This window comes from Tiliqua scincoides, chromosome 2, assembly GCF_035046505.1.
Source record: "Tiliqua scincoides isolate rTilSci1 chromosome 2, rTilSci1.hap2, whole genome shotgun sequence".
In the NCBI taxonomy this organism is placed as follows: Eukaryota; Metazoa; Chordata; class Lepidosauria; order Squamata; family Scincidae; genus Tiliqua; species Tiliqua scincoides.
In genome coordinates, this window is record NC_089822.1 from 18,437,413 (window position 1) to 18,455,752 (window position 18,340).

General features: G+C 45.1%; 1 protein-coding gene across 2 annotated transcripts in view; it reads left to right on the forward strand.

Annotated features, from left to right (window-relative positions):
• The first annotated feature begins 892 nt into the window (after positions 1 to 892).
• Positions 893 to 18,340, forward strand: part of GHR (growth hormone receptor) — a 163,271-nt gene continuing 145,823 nt past the window's right edge. The window contains exon 1 of one of the 2 annotated variants that reach the window (XM_066615146.1): positions 893 to 1,211. In XM_066615146.1, the coding sequence (XP_066471243.1) occupies positions 1,134 to 1,211 (78 nt within the window). In that variant the 5' untranslated portion in view covers positions 893 to 1,133. The remainder of the gene's footprint in view (positions 1,212 to 18,340) is intronic. The other variant, XM_066615145.1, reaches the window with a different exon arrangement.

Here is an 18,340-nt window from a genome sequence, read left to right on the forward strand (position 1 = left end):
CTAAGCTTGGAGACGGTGAGCGATCAGAGCGGGACCCCTCCCCTAGTGGCGTAGCTAGAGGGGGGCAGAGCGCTAAATCTTGCAGGGGACCTCACCGCAGCGTGCAAAAGGCCTCTTTCCTTTGGAGCCACTCCAGGTGGGGGGAGCAAAACGGAGGCGAATGCTCCCCCCACGCCTGGAATGGCTCCGAAAGGGAGGGACCCCTTTCAGCGGCGGTGAGGCTCCCTGCAAAACTTAGTGCTTTGCCCTCCCAGCTACGCCACTGGGAGTCACATGTTTGGGGGTGTAACCGGACAGTGACGGGGTGTTCCCCCCCCCCACCCAAAAAAGATTGGATCGCCTCCGTTTTGCCCCCCGGCCTGGAATAGCTCCGAAGGGGAGGGATCCTGCAAAACTTAGTGCTTTGCACCCTACTCCAGCTACACCACTGGGAGTCACTATCCTTGGGGGTGTTACCGGACAGTGACGGGGAAGGGGTGCTTCCCCCCCCCACCAAAAAAAGAATGGATCGCCTTCGTTTGGGTCCTTCAGCTTGCAATGGCTCCGGAGGGGAGGCACCCTGCAAAACTTAGTGCTATGCACCCTCTCTCTAGCTACGCCACTGGGAGTCACCATCCTTGGGGGTGAAAGTGACTGGGGAGGGTTGTTTCACCCCCCCCCCACTCAAAAAAATGGGCTCGGGGCTGGGAAGGCAGCTCTGCAGCCCCCAACACAAGGCCTCTCTCTAAATTGGGTCCCCCCCAAAAAGACAGACAACCCGAAAAACTTGAGCATCCAGGCCAAAAGTGACGCGCAGGGACCCGCCCCTGCATCAGAGCGCCCCCCACCACAGCCAACCCCCCACCTTCCCCCCTTCAGACAGTTCAGACGTGACCTCCCCATACACGAAGCCTTCCCCCCGCCCCGCGCAGAGCCTGCCTCTCCCTCCTCCCCACAACAACTCTCTCCAGGAGCCTGAAGCTCTCCAACTCCGGAGCGGGACGCAGCTGCGGCCACACTGGCTGCAGCCATGGCGAGGAGCGGCGGCGGTGACGGAGGGGGCCGCGGCGGTGACGGAGGGGGCCGCGGCGGTGACAAGTGAGCTTGCAGCGCCCAGGCAGGCGAGGGGCTTAGCTGTCCCGCCGGAGCGCTCCATGCGCCGCGGCGGCCAGAGCGCAGCGCCAAGACGGGGCACAAGCCCGAGCCTTCTCTCCGCGCGGCTGGGAAAGCAGGTAGGGCGCACTGCGGGAGACTCACCCCATGGGGAGGTGCAAAGGTGTGTCGGGCTGTCGTCCCCCCCCCAGGGCAGACTTATTGCTGTTTGCTGGTTCCCCTGAATAGAAACGGCGCCCCGATCCACGTCGTGGGAACCTGGCTGAAGTCAGTGGCGTAGCTAGAGGGGGGCAAAGCACTAAGTTTTGCGGGGAGCGTGCAAGGGGTCCCTCGCCTTCGGAGCCATTCCAGGCGGGGAAGCAAAAGGGGAGGGGCCCCTTGCACGCTTCGGTGAGGCTCCCTACAACACTTAGTGCTTTGCACTCCCCTCTATTTACGCCACTGGGAGTCACCATTCCGGGGGGTGTTACCGGACAGTGACGGGGGATTGTTTCTCCCCCCCCCCACCGATTGGATCGCCTCCGTTTGCTCTCCCCGCCTGGAACGGCTACGAAGGGCAGGGACCCTGCAAGACTTAGTGCTTTGTACCCCCCTCTGGCTACGCCACTGGGAGTCACAATTCTGGGGAGTGCTACCGGACAGTGGGAGGGATTGTTTCTCCCCGCACCGATTGGATCGCCTCCGTTTTGCGCCCCCCGCCTGGAATAGCTCCGAAGGGGGAGGGTCCCCTTGCTGCGGTGAGGCTCCCCGCAAAACTTAGTGCTTTGGCCCCCCCTTTGCTACGCCACTGGGTGAAGTTTGGTGCGCACTCGGGAGGGGCATTGGGGCACACACCGCCTCCCAGCCGGGACTGCCGAGCCTCTGGGGCTGGCCTGGAGCCCCCAGGAGCCAGCATCAGTCTCTGCGAGACCACGGCAAGCCATCCCGGAGCTTTGGACAGGGCCTCCCTGGAAGTCAAGTGGTGGTGGGGGGGAAGACTCTGGGAAGAGCTGCAGTCCTGGGTTGGCCATCATCTTCCCCCTTCCAAGGGGAGCAGAAGTTGCCCGCGGGGTGTGCCTGGAGGCAGCCCCAGCTGGGCTCCGTCTCAGGTGGAGAGGCGGGCGGCAGCCTGTTGCGCGCAAACTTGGAGGAAGTTTGGGGACCGCTGGCTCAGGAGGATCCGCTTCCTCGGGCCGTGGGAAGTCGGGACGAGAGGGCGGCCGCGGGAAGAGGCGCCTCTCTGGGTGTCTCGGCGGCGCTGGCTGGTTTGATTGAAGTGGCGTAGCCGGGGGGGGCAAAGCGCTAAGTCTTGCGCTTTGCCCCCCTCTGACTACGCCACTTGGACTCACCATCCTTGGGGGTGTTGCTCCCCCCACCTGGAATGGCTCCTAAGGGGAGAGACCCCTTGCACGCTGTGGTCAGGCTCCCTGCAAGACGTAGCGCCTTGCCCCCCACCTCTGGCTACACCACTGACTCCCCACTTCAGTAGAGAGGCGCCTTCTGCTCTGGGCTTGGACACATTGGAGAGAGGTGGATCCTGCTTGTTCAGTGAAGTGAAGGGTTGTTTTGTGGGTATTTCTTCTTTCCCCCCTTTGCTTGGGGAATGGAGCTGGTCTTTGGTTCCTGCAGGCCAACAGAAGAGGTTCTGTAGCAGAGGCAGGCAGCTCATCTGGATGGCCTCTGGCATCACATTCAGCCTCCACCTGAAATGTTTTTGTGGGGCAGGACACTTTTGGGCAGGGCACAAACTCTGTCTCTCTCTCTCTCTCCAACTTTGCTCTGGAGTGGTAGATGTTACGGGTAGATTCCCCCTTATCCAAACAACCAAAATCCAGACTATTCTGAAATCTAGACATTTTTGTCCATGACTTTAAAAAGAAAAACTTTATGTAGTGTGAACATTAGAAAGTCTTGTGCTCATTCCCATGTACAGTGCAGGTGCAGGCTGTGTAAGTTCAATTCTCTGATATGGGGTGTGTACCTGTACAGACATTGTTGAAAAGTGTCAAAGAGGCCAGCTGGCACCCATATGCAAAAGAGTGAAAAAAGCAAGAGGAAGCATTTGTCATTAAATTTATGTAATTCTTCCAAAATTCTGACAAACCAAAAATCCAGACACCTTCCCTTCCCAAGCAGTCCCAAGCAGTGAGGAAAACTCAACCTGCATTGTAGTATATCCAGTATCAAGGGGCACCCCATCTGCAATTCTGTATTGTCACACTCCACTGAGCCTCCCTCCCCCCTCCAAAAAGTTTTGAATCCATTCCTGAATCCATTCCTTCTCCTACTCCATGGAACATTAAAACACACACAATGGTAGTTCTGTAGCTTCAAGATCTCTTACTTTGGAGCAAGCCCTGTAGGACTGGTTTGGATGTGAATAAATTACATTATCATCTTATTTTAACAACATATTCCATGACAATTTTGATCCGTTGCCCAGTCTTTTTTCCTCTGTTTCTCACCCACCCTCTATATTCATTTAAACCCAATTTACTCAGAACCCATACACAATTATACCTTTTAATTACATAGTCAGGATGGTTAAAATGGCCTAAAGTGTTGAATATATTTCTGCTGGACTAACCGTGTGTTGCGGCTCATTAAATTGAGGTCCTCTGATGCAGCGTCATTGGTACTGTGTCATAAACTGTCTGCATTTATGCAGTGAAATTAACGATTACTCAGTTATGCTGCAGTTAAGCTTGTTCGCTTTTATTGACATATTCATTGGTTTCATTGGCCTTTTTTGTTTTGTTGCTTTTATTGATTTCAAACTGCCCATTATGTATAATAGCCTCTTCTCTGCATCAGTGCAATAAAATAGACAAGGCAGAATGTGGTCATCATTAAGCATCTCTGAAGCTGCAGTTCTCATGTTGGCATCCTTCAGTCTCGGAAGACTATGGTGTCACGCTCTGAATGGTGGTTCTGGAACAGTGTCCTCTCCAGTGCGTGAAGCCTGGGTAAAGTAGGTATGGAGGATAGGCTGTTACCCATGCAGCAAATCCCCCCTCTCCACGTCACTGAAATGGTCCAATGGAAAGGCAGAGGCCAATACGGTTGGTTCCAGCGGTGTCGCAGGAGTTGCCAGAACATGACTGTGTTCAGCCATGAACTGCCTCAGGGACTCCGGCTCCGGATTTTGCCTCGAGGTTGACTCCTGAAGCCTTTTCCATAATTGGATGTAGTCACAAGGCAGTGGAGGTTTGGGATCAGAGTTTTCCTTCTCTCAGATGAGCTGCCTTCCCAGGCTGATGAGTCCCATCTACCCGGTGGCTGTTTAGTCGCCTCTTACGACAAGTACAGCCAAACTGAGGGCCTATTCTTATCCCCAGCCCCCAGGGGAAATGCAGTTCTCATACTCCTAGTCAAACTTCCCAGTATCTCTGGGAATGATGTACTTAACTTTTCTTGAGCATAGGGTAGCCATGGGGATCCAGCTAACCCTCCTCTTCGCTTCCTCTAACTCAGGGATGTCCAAAGTTTTTGGCAGGAGGGCCACATCATCTCTCTGACACTGTGTCAGAGAGAATTAATTTACATTTCAAATTTGAATAAATGTCCATAAATAAATATATGAGAGATGGAATTTATATGAATGAATGAAAGTCATGAAAGCAAGGCCAGCCTTTCCGTTGCTGCTGCATCACAGATATGAAACAGCAAGCAGTGAAGGGAGCCCTCATTCCACAGCTCACGCAAGAGTTTGAACTGTTGCCTTCATGCTGAGAGCAGTTGCATTGGGCTGGCACAGGCTCCAACATGTCTCTGGAGGGCCAGAGGCTCATTGGAGATTGGGGGCTCCCTGCGGGCCAGATTGGGAGTCCCGGGGGGCTGCAAGTGGCCCCTGAGCCCAGGTTTGGGCACCCCTGCTCTAACCCATGTGAGAGCTAACCCTCTTCATCCCCTATAGTAGTTGTGCTGGTCTGGATCCCACCCTGTGGCTGATTTTTAATTTGCCATTTCCAGTGACGCATTTCACATAAAGTGTAGTTTGGCACAAGTCTCATTGAAGTCACTGGGGCCCCTGAGTAAACAAGGATAAGATTGGGCAATTAGAAATTAGATTTCAATGGGAGAGAGCTAAGCACATGTTTAACTCTTCAGTTGACATAAGTGAGAGCACAATCCTAACCAGGTCTACTCAGAAGTAAGTTCTGTTTTGTTCAATGGGGCTTACTCTCAGGAAAGTGCAGTTAGGATTGCAGCCTAAGAAATGCTTCCTTTTGATAGGATGATGCCTATGTCAGTGTTTCTCAAACTGTGGGTTGGAACCCACTAGGTAGGTTGCAAGCCAATTTCAGGTGAGTCCCAATTCATTTCTATATTTTATTTTTATTATTTTAGATTTGATGCTACCATGCTACATGACTGCATTTGGGGAAATGTTACAGATCTGTACTTTTAACTGTACTGTGTATATGCTTTTAACAATGATAGTAACTGGAACTTACTGCTGGGTAAGTGTGGGTAGGATTGCAGCCTACAATTGTTTCCTGGCTGATGATGTCACTTCTGGTCATGACATCACTTCCGGTGGGTCCTGACAGATTCTCATTCTAAAAAGTGGGTCCAAATGCTAAAAATGTGAGAATCACTGGTCTATGTAGTTTATTAAGTAACAAAAATATATTTTATCTCATTTTTTTAGTGGAAGTTAATACGGAAGATGGTGATTTTGATGTGCTTTTGTTACTGTGAGTACAAAAATAGAATAGGGTCATTAGTCCAGTTTTCTTAAATCTGGATTTGGAAACTATGATTTTGTGAGTGTCTCATAGATCTCAACTCTTATCTAGCAATCCTATGCACGTTTGCATTGAATAGCAAAAGTCAAGTGTTATTGAGAGAGGCTCATCTTGGATATTCTTGTATCATCTTGTTCCTCAGAAGATGCAGGAGAGGAGAAGGCTGGAGCAATAATTTATATCCCTGCATTTCAGTTTTATTTTTTCATATTTTTTTATTTTATTTGACTTGTATCCATAGACAGTCTAAGTACACATGGTGGTCCATCACTGACAGACATCCAGTTGGTACGCACAAGAGATACAACCTTTTTAGTGCTAGACTCACTGTTGTGAAATTCCGTTTCTAGAGAGACCTGAATAGCTCCCACAAACGTGGTTTTTAGAAAAAAGCTGAAAACGATTCTGTTTGGCAAAGCCTTCCCAACTTTTTAATTGTTTATGGTATTAATGGTATTTTAGTATTTATGCATTTTGCATTATTATTATTATTATTATTAACAGTATTTATATACCGCTTTTCAACTAAAAGTTCACAAAGCGGTTAACAGAGAAAAATCAAATAACTTAATGGCTCCCTGTCCCAAAAGGGCTCACAATCTAAAAAGATGCAAAGGAATACCAGCAGACAGCCACTAGAACAGACAGTGCTGGGGTGAGGTGGGCCAGTTACTCTCCCCCTGCTAAAAAAAAAGGAGCACCCACTTGAAAAAGTGCCTCTTACCCAATTAGCAGGGGTTAGAGGGGTTAGGGGTTAGAGGGTAAAACACATTAATTATGTGTTTATGATTTTTTATTTACATCATCTTTTTACCTAGACTTAACTTTTCCTAGATAGCAGTCTAAAAATTAAGTAAACCAATCAGATAGCACTGTGGCAGAAAGACTAGACTCCAAAACGTTTCCATGAGGACAGTTGTAATGTGACATAAGAGGTAATTCACTTTAACCCTAGGAGTTGAAATCTGTCCCCTTTTAATGGCCCAGTTCAGATCCAAGCATGACCCAGCGTAAATCTTGGGCACACGTGCTTCTTCCTTCCCTCCATGTACAAGAGGACAAGATTTAGAGTTTCCTTTCATGGTTTGTAACAAATACCAGTTTCCCTTTTTGTCTGAATACAGGAAACTGTGGTTTGTGGAAACCACAGTTACTTAACAAGCCAGGATACAAACAATTAACTGTGCTTTGAGCAAGTTGGGCAGCTGCAGTCAAGGCCTATTTAGCCTCCCCCGCATTGATGCAGCAGTGCCAATGCGAGCTCCACTGCATCCTATGGGGGTTGGTGGAACGCTGACAGGCTCCTTGAGGTAAGGCCACAGGGTAAGCCTCAGCTGACACAGTGGGGCAACTTGGACCTGCACCTGATAAATAGCTTGAGGGAAGGAAGAAGCACATGTGCCCAAGGTTTGTGCTGACACATGTCCATGTTGCCTCATGTCAGCGGATCTAGCCTGGGAAGGGGGATAGGATACAGCATGCCCCACTACCACCAATTGGGCAGTTAGCGAATAATGGAGCTTACCAGAAGAACATCCTCGTGAATTGTACTCTTTTTATTTTCTCCAGTTCTCTTTGACCTTAAGCCTGGCTCAAAGATCAGACCTTTTCTATAAGTCTCACTTTAAGCAGAGAAGTTAGTGATCTGTCAACATTATCTCTTAAACTAGGAAGAATAACTTTGGGGGCTTGAGAGAAACATTCCCCCCCCCCTTTAAAACCATTTGCTCTTTTATCTCCTTTGCCCTGGAAATCAAGAAAATGTTGAAGGTTCTGATAAAATCTATCCTTGCTTTTGTTTACCTTTAATACGTTGGTAAAAAAAAAGATGAATGCAAAACATAAGGATCGCATTTGTTTCCCAACTTTCATCCAAGTAACTAAGGGTGGTGGAGGTTATCTCACAACAATCTGTTAAGACTGTTTGTGTGATAGTGGGTCATTTCCAGGGCCAGATGTGTAGGAAGTAGAGGAAGCTCATGTCAAGCGGTGGACCAGGGATGCCTTGCACCTCAAGTCTGCTGTCATCTCCCTCTAGCCCACCACAGACCAAGCCACACTGATCCACTTTCTGTTCACTAAAAACTAGTGGGAAGCAAATCTCATGCATCCTTAACCCTAATCCTTAGGTGAAGGAGCAGCAAGGTGAGTGGGCAGGGAACCCACTCTGTCCCTCTGAACAGGCAGAGGCAATCTATTTCCTTATCCATTCACCTTGCTCCTTGGGGTTCATTCAAAAAATGGAAGTGCAGGGCATGCTGGAAGTTCCCAACATGACCAGCACTTCCTGCTTTGTCAAAAGGATCACATGGGAAGGAGCAATGTAATTAGCTGCATTTATCTTTCTGGGGTTTGGTAGGGGGCACACAGACGTGATGAGTCAGGAGTGGTGTCAGGTGATGGTTCCAGTTGGGCCACCCTTGATCAACAAACAACAAATCAAATGGTTGATCTAATGGTTTGATCAACAAACCTTGTTTTAGTGTTCAGCATTCAGGATTGGTCATGTTCTCCCTTCTCACTTCATGTACTCTGCTTAATTAGTTACTTCCAGTTTTGTGGCAAACCATCATTTGCAGTTGTATCTCAACAAGCAAGAGATGATTTGAATCCAGGATTATAATACAATCCAGCAGTGGGGCTCCAGGGCAAAGCCTTTCATTGCAAGCCCCACAATATCCCCCACCACTGATTGTGCATTGCACAGTGCCATTGCCATCAGTACTGAGGGACCAGCCTGGCCAGGTGGGCACTCTGATGGGTGTGGCTTGCCTGACCCCAATCCCACTTCTGCAAACAGACTTTAAACTCTGGTTTGCAATCCTGGTTTGGAGAGTGAGCACAAATCCTTGTTAGCTGCTTTGGGTGTAAATGCAGACAATGGTTTGCAACAAACCAGGAAGCAGACCTTGTAGTAAATATAGAATGTACAGGCGCTGAGCTTTGAGATGTCTTTGCATATTTGGCAATCTGGCAGGCACACCTGCGACTGCGCAAACGCTTTGTTATCTATGTTTAGTGTTGAAAAGCCAGTGCCCTGGAAAATAGTGGAAAGTTATAGAAAGAGCTAGCCTTGAAGATGTTATGAAGAATCATATCTAGGAATGTGTTTGTGGTTAAGCTAGAACTAGCTAGTAGGCAGCCAGTATGAATTTTAGCATCTTTTGTGGAAATTTCCCTATTATGTAACCTTGTATCATGTGTTTTGAGACTTAATAAAAAGCTGGGTCAGGAGCTGGGAGACTTCACTTCTCCCTTGATTTCATTCCTGCTCCTGCTTCCAGCACTTTCAACCTCTCTGAAACCTGTGTCTGTTATCTAATTCTTGCCATGGCTTCTCTGCAACATCAAAGCAGCATCTTAAGCTGCTCCCAAGTAGCACCAAAATGCTACAAGACCTGGCAACCTTTTTTCTCTCAGTGGCTCTGCAACCCCAATCTCATGTTTTACTCCAGAAGTAAGTTTCATGTCAATGAGATTTCATCCAAGTTAAGAGTGATAGTCATAATTTTTTTCCCCCTCCAGCCAGATTTTGTCTGTGCTCTTCATACACCCACTTGGAGACAGTAATATGAAAAGTTTCACATTCAACAAAGCAGAAAATGATAGTAATATGCCACTAGAATGATCAGAAATATGAGTCTGGAGCCTCAGAACACTGGGGCATAATCCAACCACGGTTAACCACTTTTTAGTCTCATTGGTTTCAGTGGGAGAAATGTAAGTACAGTATTTGCTTAACTCTCCTATTAAATCATTAGAACTTTAAAGTGCTTGTTATTGACTGGAATGCCTCTTTGTTCTGTGTAGCTGTGTTCAACAATTGGTCATGGTGGAGAAGGTATAATACTTTTGGAATGAAATCTAAAAGGGAAAATGTCTTCCCTCTGCCTGAATCACCTCCCAGGTAAATCCTAATGACACACACAGGGAGCAAAGAATCATGCCCCGGGGAGTGCCATACTCCTTGACTGCTCACTATGCTGTCAATATAGTGACATATGCAGGCAGTGCCAAAGAATAACGGAATAGCTCCTGCTCCCGAGGACTGGCAGTCTGCCAGGCACACCAAGCTTTACAAGCCAATATAAGCACCGCTGATTTTGCCAGAGTTGTGCATCATTTGACACTCCTTTCCATAAGACTCCTCTCTTGGCAGAAAAGAAATATCTTCTGAAACGGCAGATGCCATGTGACATCTGGTATTTATTACCAAATCTAGGGAAATATTCTGTGCACTTTCTTTTAGGCCTGGTTCATATGTTACCAGAGGAGCATGGGGCTTGAGTGCATGAGGTCTGGTCCCCATGTTCCAGGAACATCTATAAAAGGAACTGCATTGGTCCGGTAATTGATGGTGTCCTGTCTTTATGTTCTTACTCCAACTGAGCGAGGCAATGTTCCTGTTTTATGGAGCCATATTGATCAGCTTGACCTGATGGTTCAAAGAGGTCTCTTTGCATTTATCCAACTCAGGTGATCCCTGTGAACAGATAGTAGTACACAGTGGTGAGGTTTACCAGTGGCTGACCACTCTAGGATGGCCTACTTTTGACCCTGCTTTGCCCTTAAGAGCGCCTTGATGTACAGAGTTGTAACAGTATTGTGAAAAGCTTTTCCTGCTGACCTCTGAACATACCAGGTGGATTTTTCATGTTAGTTGGCAACCTTAATCCATACTGAAGCAACTCCATTCCTGCTCCAATGAATGAATCAGGTGCATTAAAACTTCAGATGGTTTGTAAAACCTCAGATGTGTTCTTTATCCTAATTTACATGGATGGCTTATTTTCCATCTTTGGGGATTTTAGGGAGCCTTGGAGCTAAGTAAAAATTGAATATTAACATGGTAAGTGGTTACAGATCCTGATTTAAAAGATCAATTACGGTTGCCATTTTTTTTATAAGTGAGGCATTGGTGTTTAACAGCTGTGTAGAAATACAGCAGGTATAATTTCTGCCACTATTCCTCAGGAAAAAAAGGTCAGTCTATAGCAGAAACTACAAGAGCCTTTTGGTGCATTTATTTCAGCAAAAGCTTTTGTGGATCCACTTCATCAGGTACACGAAATGAAATGAATCCTACTTCACACAGCTAAATACAGGCTCTTCCATGGGAACAGGTTTCAGAGAGCAGCCTTGTTAGTCTGTAGCAGGAAAAACAGCCAAGAGTCCTTAAAGGCTGCATAATCACCCATCTGATAAAGTGAACTGTAGTTCAAGAAGCTTATGCTGAAAGAAATGTGTTAGTGTTCAAGATGGCACAAAGCTCCTTATTGCTGTTTTCTTCCGTTGTGGAAGCACTATAATGTGAAGCATTTTGCCTATCTCATTATTATTTTTCTCAGTTTTTAAAACCCACCGTCTCAATCAGAAAAGGAGGTTAGTCTAGCTGGTATTGCTGGTGACTCTAGAACCAATACTAACATACAGGTTGAGCCTATTTATCCGCGGATTTTCCATCCACGAATCTGGCTCAATGAGGGTTCCCTGGACCCACTTTGAGCCAGACTTGGCCCAACCTGAACCCTCTGAAGGAGAGTGGAGTGCTCCCAAGGGTTTTCTGAAGCCCACAGAGGCCGTGTGTGTCTGCCCGTGGCCCCTGCTGGTTTCGGAATGGCCGTTTTAGGCTAAAAAATACAGCTTTGGGAAACCACAAATGATGCAGTTGTGTTGCGGATGTTTTCATGCCTTTTAAGGCATTCTGGGGCCTGGCTTCCCTGAGCCTCAGAATGCCTTAAAAGGCAGTTAAAACGTCACTTCTGGTTTCCGTCTGAAAACCAGAAGTTGTGTTTTTGGGGGGCCTGAAACATTCATTCTGAAGCTCACAGTAGTTATGGGCAGACGCGCGCGGCCTCCGTGGGCTTCAGAAAGCCCTCTGGGAAGGGAGGAGGAGCCAACAGTGGATGAACAGACATGTCTCCAGGGGCTCCTGAGAGACAGTCTGTTTTCCCCCAAAAACTGCAGGTCTGAAGAGGATCTGAAGATCTTTATCAGGAGAGATAAAATCTTTCCATGGCGCAGGTACCAGAGATTTTGAAAGCCCGACCAGAGGTGCTTTCTTCTCAGAAACCTAATTGTCAGGGACGGTATTGGGGGAGGTGCAGTGTCTGCAATCAAGCTGCTGGCTCCGTGCTAAGATACCATATGGAAGAAAAAGCATGAAGCATAAAGTTTAAGTTGGAAATTTAAGATAAGTATGTGTTAATATTGTCCCGGGCTTTGATTGACTGATTTGGCTAAAAGTCCTGAATACACTGAAGGCGTTAATGAGAAACCTTTTAAGGATGTTGAAAGTGCTCTTTATCTTTGTAGTGGAATAAATCGGTCGTGGATTATAATTATAAATATAATTTGGTGTGTAGACTAAAATCCAGAATTACTTGTGGACATAATTTTTATTAGACTTGGAAAAATTGCTCACAATGAGAAGACAGCAGTTGAGTTGGTCCTTGCAGATTCAAGACAGTTTAAAGACTCTCTCTCAGTAGGTAGATGTGTGCAAGGAGCAATTGGAAGATGTGAAGAAAACAGAAGGAGAAAGCAGAAAAGATGGTGGTGAGGGATGAAATCATCATCAGAAGAGTGGATACAAAAATTAGAAGAGTGGAAAATCAACAGGATCTAGAGGGGATGCTGATGGAGATTGAAATAGAGAAGATGGACAGAGTAACATGGGTGCACAAAATACAAAATTTGTTGGAACAAGAAGAAGAAAACATATCCCAGAATTGGAAGAATGAACATACCTTATACAAGAAAGTGTGGGCTTATTGGATTCTGTTATGGAGATAAATTATTAAAGATATTACAGGAGAAAAAATGGAAAGAAAGAAAGAAAAAGAAACCTGAGGGTTAACCTGAGGGTTAACAAAATTGGAGGATTTTATTTAGTTAATAACTGGTTTAAATTTGCTTTAAAAATAAATATATACGAAATTGATATATACGAATTAGAATGAATTAGAAAAAATAGCTGGAAATGTTAGCGTGTGGATGAATTGTTTTATAGGTGGTTATTATGTTAAAGAAAAAAACGTAATCAGATTGGAGAATTAGATTGGAGAATGGTAAAGAACATATTATAAGAGATAGTTGGTTTTATTATAATTTGGAAATTAGATTATTATTATTTGATATTAATGAGTAATTGGACTAGTTGAGATAAAAAAAGTGAATATTTAGAAAATATATAGGGAATTAGGAAAAATCTATTATATTTGATATAAGAAATACATAAATGAGTAGAAGAGAAGTAGATGGAAGAATTGTTTTATATGTTATACTTTGGTAATTAGATTATTTTGTTTTAATATTAGTTGATAGAAAGTGAAAATTTAGAAAATATAGTACAGGGCATTAGGGAAAATTTAGTATATATTAATAAATAAATAAATAAATTTAGTATATATTAATTAATTAATAAATAAAAAGCCCTCTGGAGGCGATTGGAGCACAGCTCCGGTCTCCTTCGGAGGGTTAAAAGGGGCCAACAGTGCAGATTTCTGTATCCGTGGTTTTGGTATCCGTGGGGGTCTGAGAACAGATCCCTCGCAGATACTAAGCCTCTACTTGTATTTGTTTAGCATTTAAATTAATTTCAAAGTGAATTATTTTTTATATTACTTTAATCAGGCCCAGCTGAAACTCAACAGCTGCCTGATATGGCCTGAGACCTCTGCCCTGCCCTCCAACACCAACATTTTTTAAAACCCTCTCCGTTTTACGGAATGCACGCCTTGCCTGCCAGCATGCTTCCATCTTCCCTCCTGTAACCATGGACACTGCTCACCAGTGTGAGTAAGCATACCAGATGCTGCCCCCTTATCCAGTGGTGTGCCAGCCTCTGTTCCAGCCTTTGCTCCTCTCACTCACCAGTGTTCTGTCTCAGCCCAATCCTCCCTCCCGATTTCCTCTTCCTTTATGTCCCCCTTTTCCAATCCAAGGAGAAGGAGGAGCACAGAGACAAGTAGGTGCACAGAGATGGGCCGTTTCAGCTGGCCTCATGGATGGGCCGGCCTTTGCTGTGTAAGGCACCTGCTCATGTAGTCTTCCTTCCTCCTCTGAGAAGCTGCAGAGAGGTTTGCTGTTTTTCTGTTGGAGTCAGAAAGATAGTCTGTGACATTGTGCTGTGACTGGACCCTGGGGGCTTCCTTTCCAACTAGAGCTCTGCTGAGTAAGGTAAGATGGAGGAGAATGGGGAAGGGAGAGAACTGGGCTGCTGCTTATCATCTGGAGTTCTCACAATGTCTTAACTTGCCCTTTGGAGATTTCTAAATTAAACTTTCTTTTTCCCCACCCCACCCATCATTAACTTAGTACAATCAATTCTCATTAACTGCTGAGGTTAGTTTCTTGGAAAGCCCAGTGGTTATGGAAAATGCGGAGACCGAATCATCAATTCTATGGAGTTAGGTTCCTATGGATCCTCTTCACTATATGCTATATGAACTTATTAAGTTAAACTTATAAACACTTTTTTTTTTTGGAAAACGTTTTTCAAATGTGGTAATAAAAATCTAGTTCTGGTTTCATTTTAAGACCTTTCACCTCTGTCCCATTAATCTAAATTTTGAATAGACTTGCTGAGCGCAGATTATGCCATTGCTGCGTTCAGTTAGCACTTAGTCTTAATTGCAGCTTATTAAGCCAGCGAGAACCACTGAGAACACATGGAGGCTTGTTAAGTCACAAGAACAACAGAAGCAGTGAGAGTTGTGTGATCGACCTTTCAGAATTTTTTTTTTTGGGGGGGGCTACTCTGCATGTCTGCAAATGGGACGCATATATGACTATATAGGTTATAATTTATTGATGCGGTTATATATAGGTTAAATCTGCAGGATCTGAGTCCATGGTTAATAAGAATTGACTATATTTTTAATCACTTTGTGTCCCAAATGGAGCCTTCAACTTTATAGCCAGTTACCTGGGAATAAGACTCAATGGGACTTGCTCCTGTATATCTGTCCTCTTTGGAGCATCAATTACCTTTAACTATCACATGGGCTCCTTCCACTTTTTAATCAGTGGAGGCTTTGATTCTATACCCAATTTCCTGAGAGTAAGCCCCCTTGTACAGTGGAAGAATAGCAACAGAGGAAGCAGCCTTCTACCGAATCAGGCTATTGGACCATCTAGCTTAGTCTTGCCTACATTAATTGGCAACATTAATCCCTTGCTCAGCCCGCAATACCTTTTTAACCCCCCCTACTATAGTTATGGAAAGGAAGGGAGGAAAGGGAAGAAAAAGAGATGCTGCTTTGTTTTCTTTGTGCTTATATTTTAAATGTTGATATTTTTAAATTTATATTTATATAAATATTGAATTTATACATTTATACATTTTAAAATTTAAATGTGCTGATAATTTAAATTGATTATGCAACTTTAATTTAGCCACTCATCCTTTATGTTAACCAATCTTTCTTTGGCAGAAAAGTTTTGCTAGCTAACTACCACAAAGTAACTACTAACTACCGCAAGTTTGCTAAGTAACTCCCACAAAAATGAAAGTGTTCATTCAGTGAGAAGCTACACAGAACCTTCCCATTTTCGAGCAAGGTGAGAAAGAGTCAAAGTGGCATGTAATTTAAATCGCCATTCTCAGTTGGCATGGTGGAAGGGCAGGAAGGCAAAATGCCCCCACTTGTTGTTACCAAAAAGGGCTGTTATGTTTTAAGGGGAATTATTATATTACCCTTTTGGAAACCTCAGGATCGCAGGCTGGATAACAAGTCAGCGTAATGCAAAGAAATAATCCCTTGTAGCTTAAAGAGGAGACTGGGAGAAAGATAACTTTCCATCAAAGATTATATTTTTATTACAAAAACACACAGGTATACATAATGCACATGGAAAAATGGTAAGTATGTGTTTCTTGGTTCCTAGTACTTGGATCCTGTGTACCTAGCTTTATGGTGGTTGCATGTGCCATGTATTTGGTGCATCCGAGAAGAAATCAGAAAAGGATAGGTTGTAGGGAAGGATTTTAGGGGTCCCTTAATCTGCCTAACCCAGTTGCTAACTAAGATGGGGAGAGAAGGGAAGAATAGATGGGGAAGAAGGGAAAGAGTTTCAGAAACGCAGGATAGTTACCTGTCCCGGGGAGCAGATGGATGGGGGGGGTGGAGAGTCCTATGGAGGACCCTCACAACACTGATGTGCTGTGTCCCTGAAAGGGGGGGGGAGCCCAGAGAGAGCAACCACATGGCAGCCTTCTCTTTTTAAGGGTTTTTGCTGACCCTGGGTGACCCGGATGTGTCCCAGAGCTGATGCGCATGCTCACTGCACACACAGTGGTACATGTGGAACAAGCCAGAGAGACAGGATGATTCATGAAGTCAGCTTATCAGCCAAGGCTGACCCTGGGGGGAGGGGTAGCTTGCTTCCTTTTGCTACTGGACTTTGGAGTCAGGATGTAGCTTAATGGCTGTGATTTAGTTAACAATAGGAGATACTTAAGCAACGATTTAGGTGGAGGCTAGGTATTTAGACTTTGCTGCTAAAGTCTTCCTCCCTTAAGGTGTTTGCATATGCAGTGATTGGATCAGAAGGCACAGTGATTAGGTTAAAACAATACACATTTTTAGGGGACATTTAGGAGAATAGGAGACATTTGCTTGTCCCTATAGAACTAGGTGATCTGTAGCCATGCGCTTGTGACTTGACTTGACTGTGGCCTGTATGTTGAGGTCTTGCCTACATAATATTTTAGTCCAAAATACATAACCAGATATAAAAATTACAAAAGGAAGAAGGAAAAAGGGGATTTTCACGTAACATTGTCACCAACTGGAGGTCCCAGCTCACCACTCTCTGTGTCTCATTTGTTGGTGTTGAAAATCTACATCTCTGTTGCAGAATCCACCTGTATCTCTGATTCAGTTATAGAGTGGAGTTGGTCTTTATTGCCCTGTCCCTTCTTATTTTAAGAACTTGACCTTTTGCATTGATTATGGGATAGTATGAAAGTCAAAATGAGATCTGAAGCAGAATTAGGAATAGGGTTAGACTGCAACTGACGAGGGGGAAAAAAGGATCCTGGCCTCCTTTTGTGCCTTTAGCAGGAGCTCGATCTGCAGAATTCTGAAAGTGGAGAATTTCGTGTCATAGAGGGAACAAGAGTGGCAAGATAATATCTTGCTAATGAATAGAGATCACACTCCTGATAAAGGCACAGGAGCAGAGACTGGCAAAAAGCTGGCACCCCTGTCCCTACTGCATAATCGACAGCCAAATTCTCATGGCACGTGCTGTGGTAACCTGGGCCTTCACAGTATTACTTCAGATTACAGGTAGGAACTTACATGATTGACTTCCCCTCCATTCAAAACATTCCTTGCACATAGAAAACTAATGTATCAGAGACTAGGTTAGACTAGAACTTATTTTGTACATAGGGGCATTTGGTTGTGCTGGTCTCCATTTGGAGTCCAAAATGATACAGCCCAGGCACAGATTTCTGAACTTATCTGCTGTCGTGAGTTTAATGAGACGTACTTCCTATTACATATGTTTAAGGTTTCCATTTTGTAGCCCTGTCCTAGCAAATTTTACTTGCACTTTGTGCGTCTTTGCAAATAACAGCTGAATCCTGTCATTTTCCCCACCAAAGCATGCAGCTGCACCAAAACAGACTGCATACTAAGCCCCTCAACTGTAAATGGGTCTTCTTGGGCCTGAACCAGAGGGCATAGCATCTGGCACGAGTCACCCATGCCAGGTGCTACCAGTATTGAATATTTCAGTGAATTTCTGGACGAGTTCCAGCAGCAAGATGAGAATGACGCTGAAGGATTGCCTGTGGCGCTCCGGCAGGTTCAGATCAAAGATTTAAAATCAAGATTCTCCTTGGCTCCTTGACAGTAAAAGATCCCCTAATATTTTTCAAAGGATTAGAATAATAACTGTGGAGTCTGAGCCAAGCCACTCACTGTAGACTTTCTCCTGTTAGTTCTGACCCTTGTTTATAAGAGGTAGCAAAGATAAATACTATTCAGTTCAGGTCTTTGATTGGCCAACTGCAGGAATGCTCCCTGAGGTCAGTTGCAAAATGAGACCGTTTCCCCTGGGTTGCTGGCATTGTCAGATTCACAAACACTGCCAATCTGAGCAATAATGAGTTCAAGTTTCCAGAATACTTGGAAAATGGTATTGACTTTCGAGCACATGGGGCCATTGTTCTTGTAAATCGTGCTGCAAAGCACCCAGCTGTCCTGGCACTTCACGTGGTCACCCTTTCTGCTAGTGGATTTATACGATTTCTGGGAATTTGGTGATGACAGGGCTCCAGTAGAAATGGTGCAAAGGGTGACCATCTTTTGTTGATGGAAGAAATTATAGATTTAGATTGCAATGCATTCTGCAACTAGCATATCAAAGTTGGAGGTGCCATCCTCCCCAAAAAGAGATAAAAGGAGCCAACCAGTTGAAGTTGGTATGAAAATTGGCTTTCCAGCAAGCCAGGGTGCACCCAGACGCTGTCCAGGAAGAACATGGTTTAACTGTCAGATGTT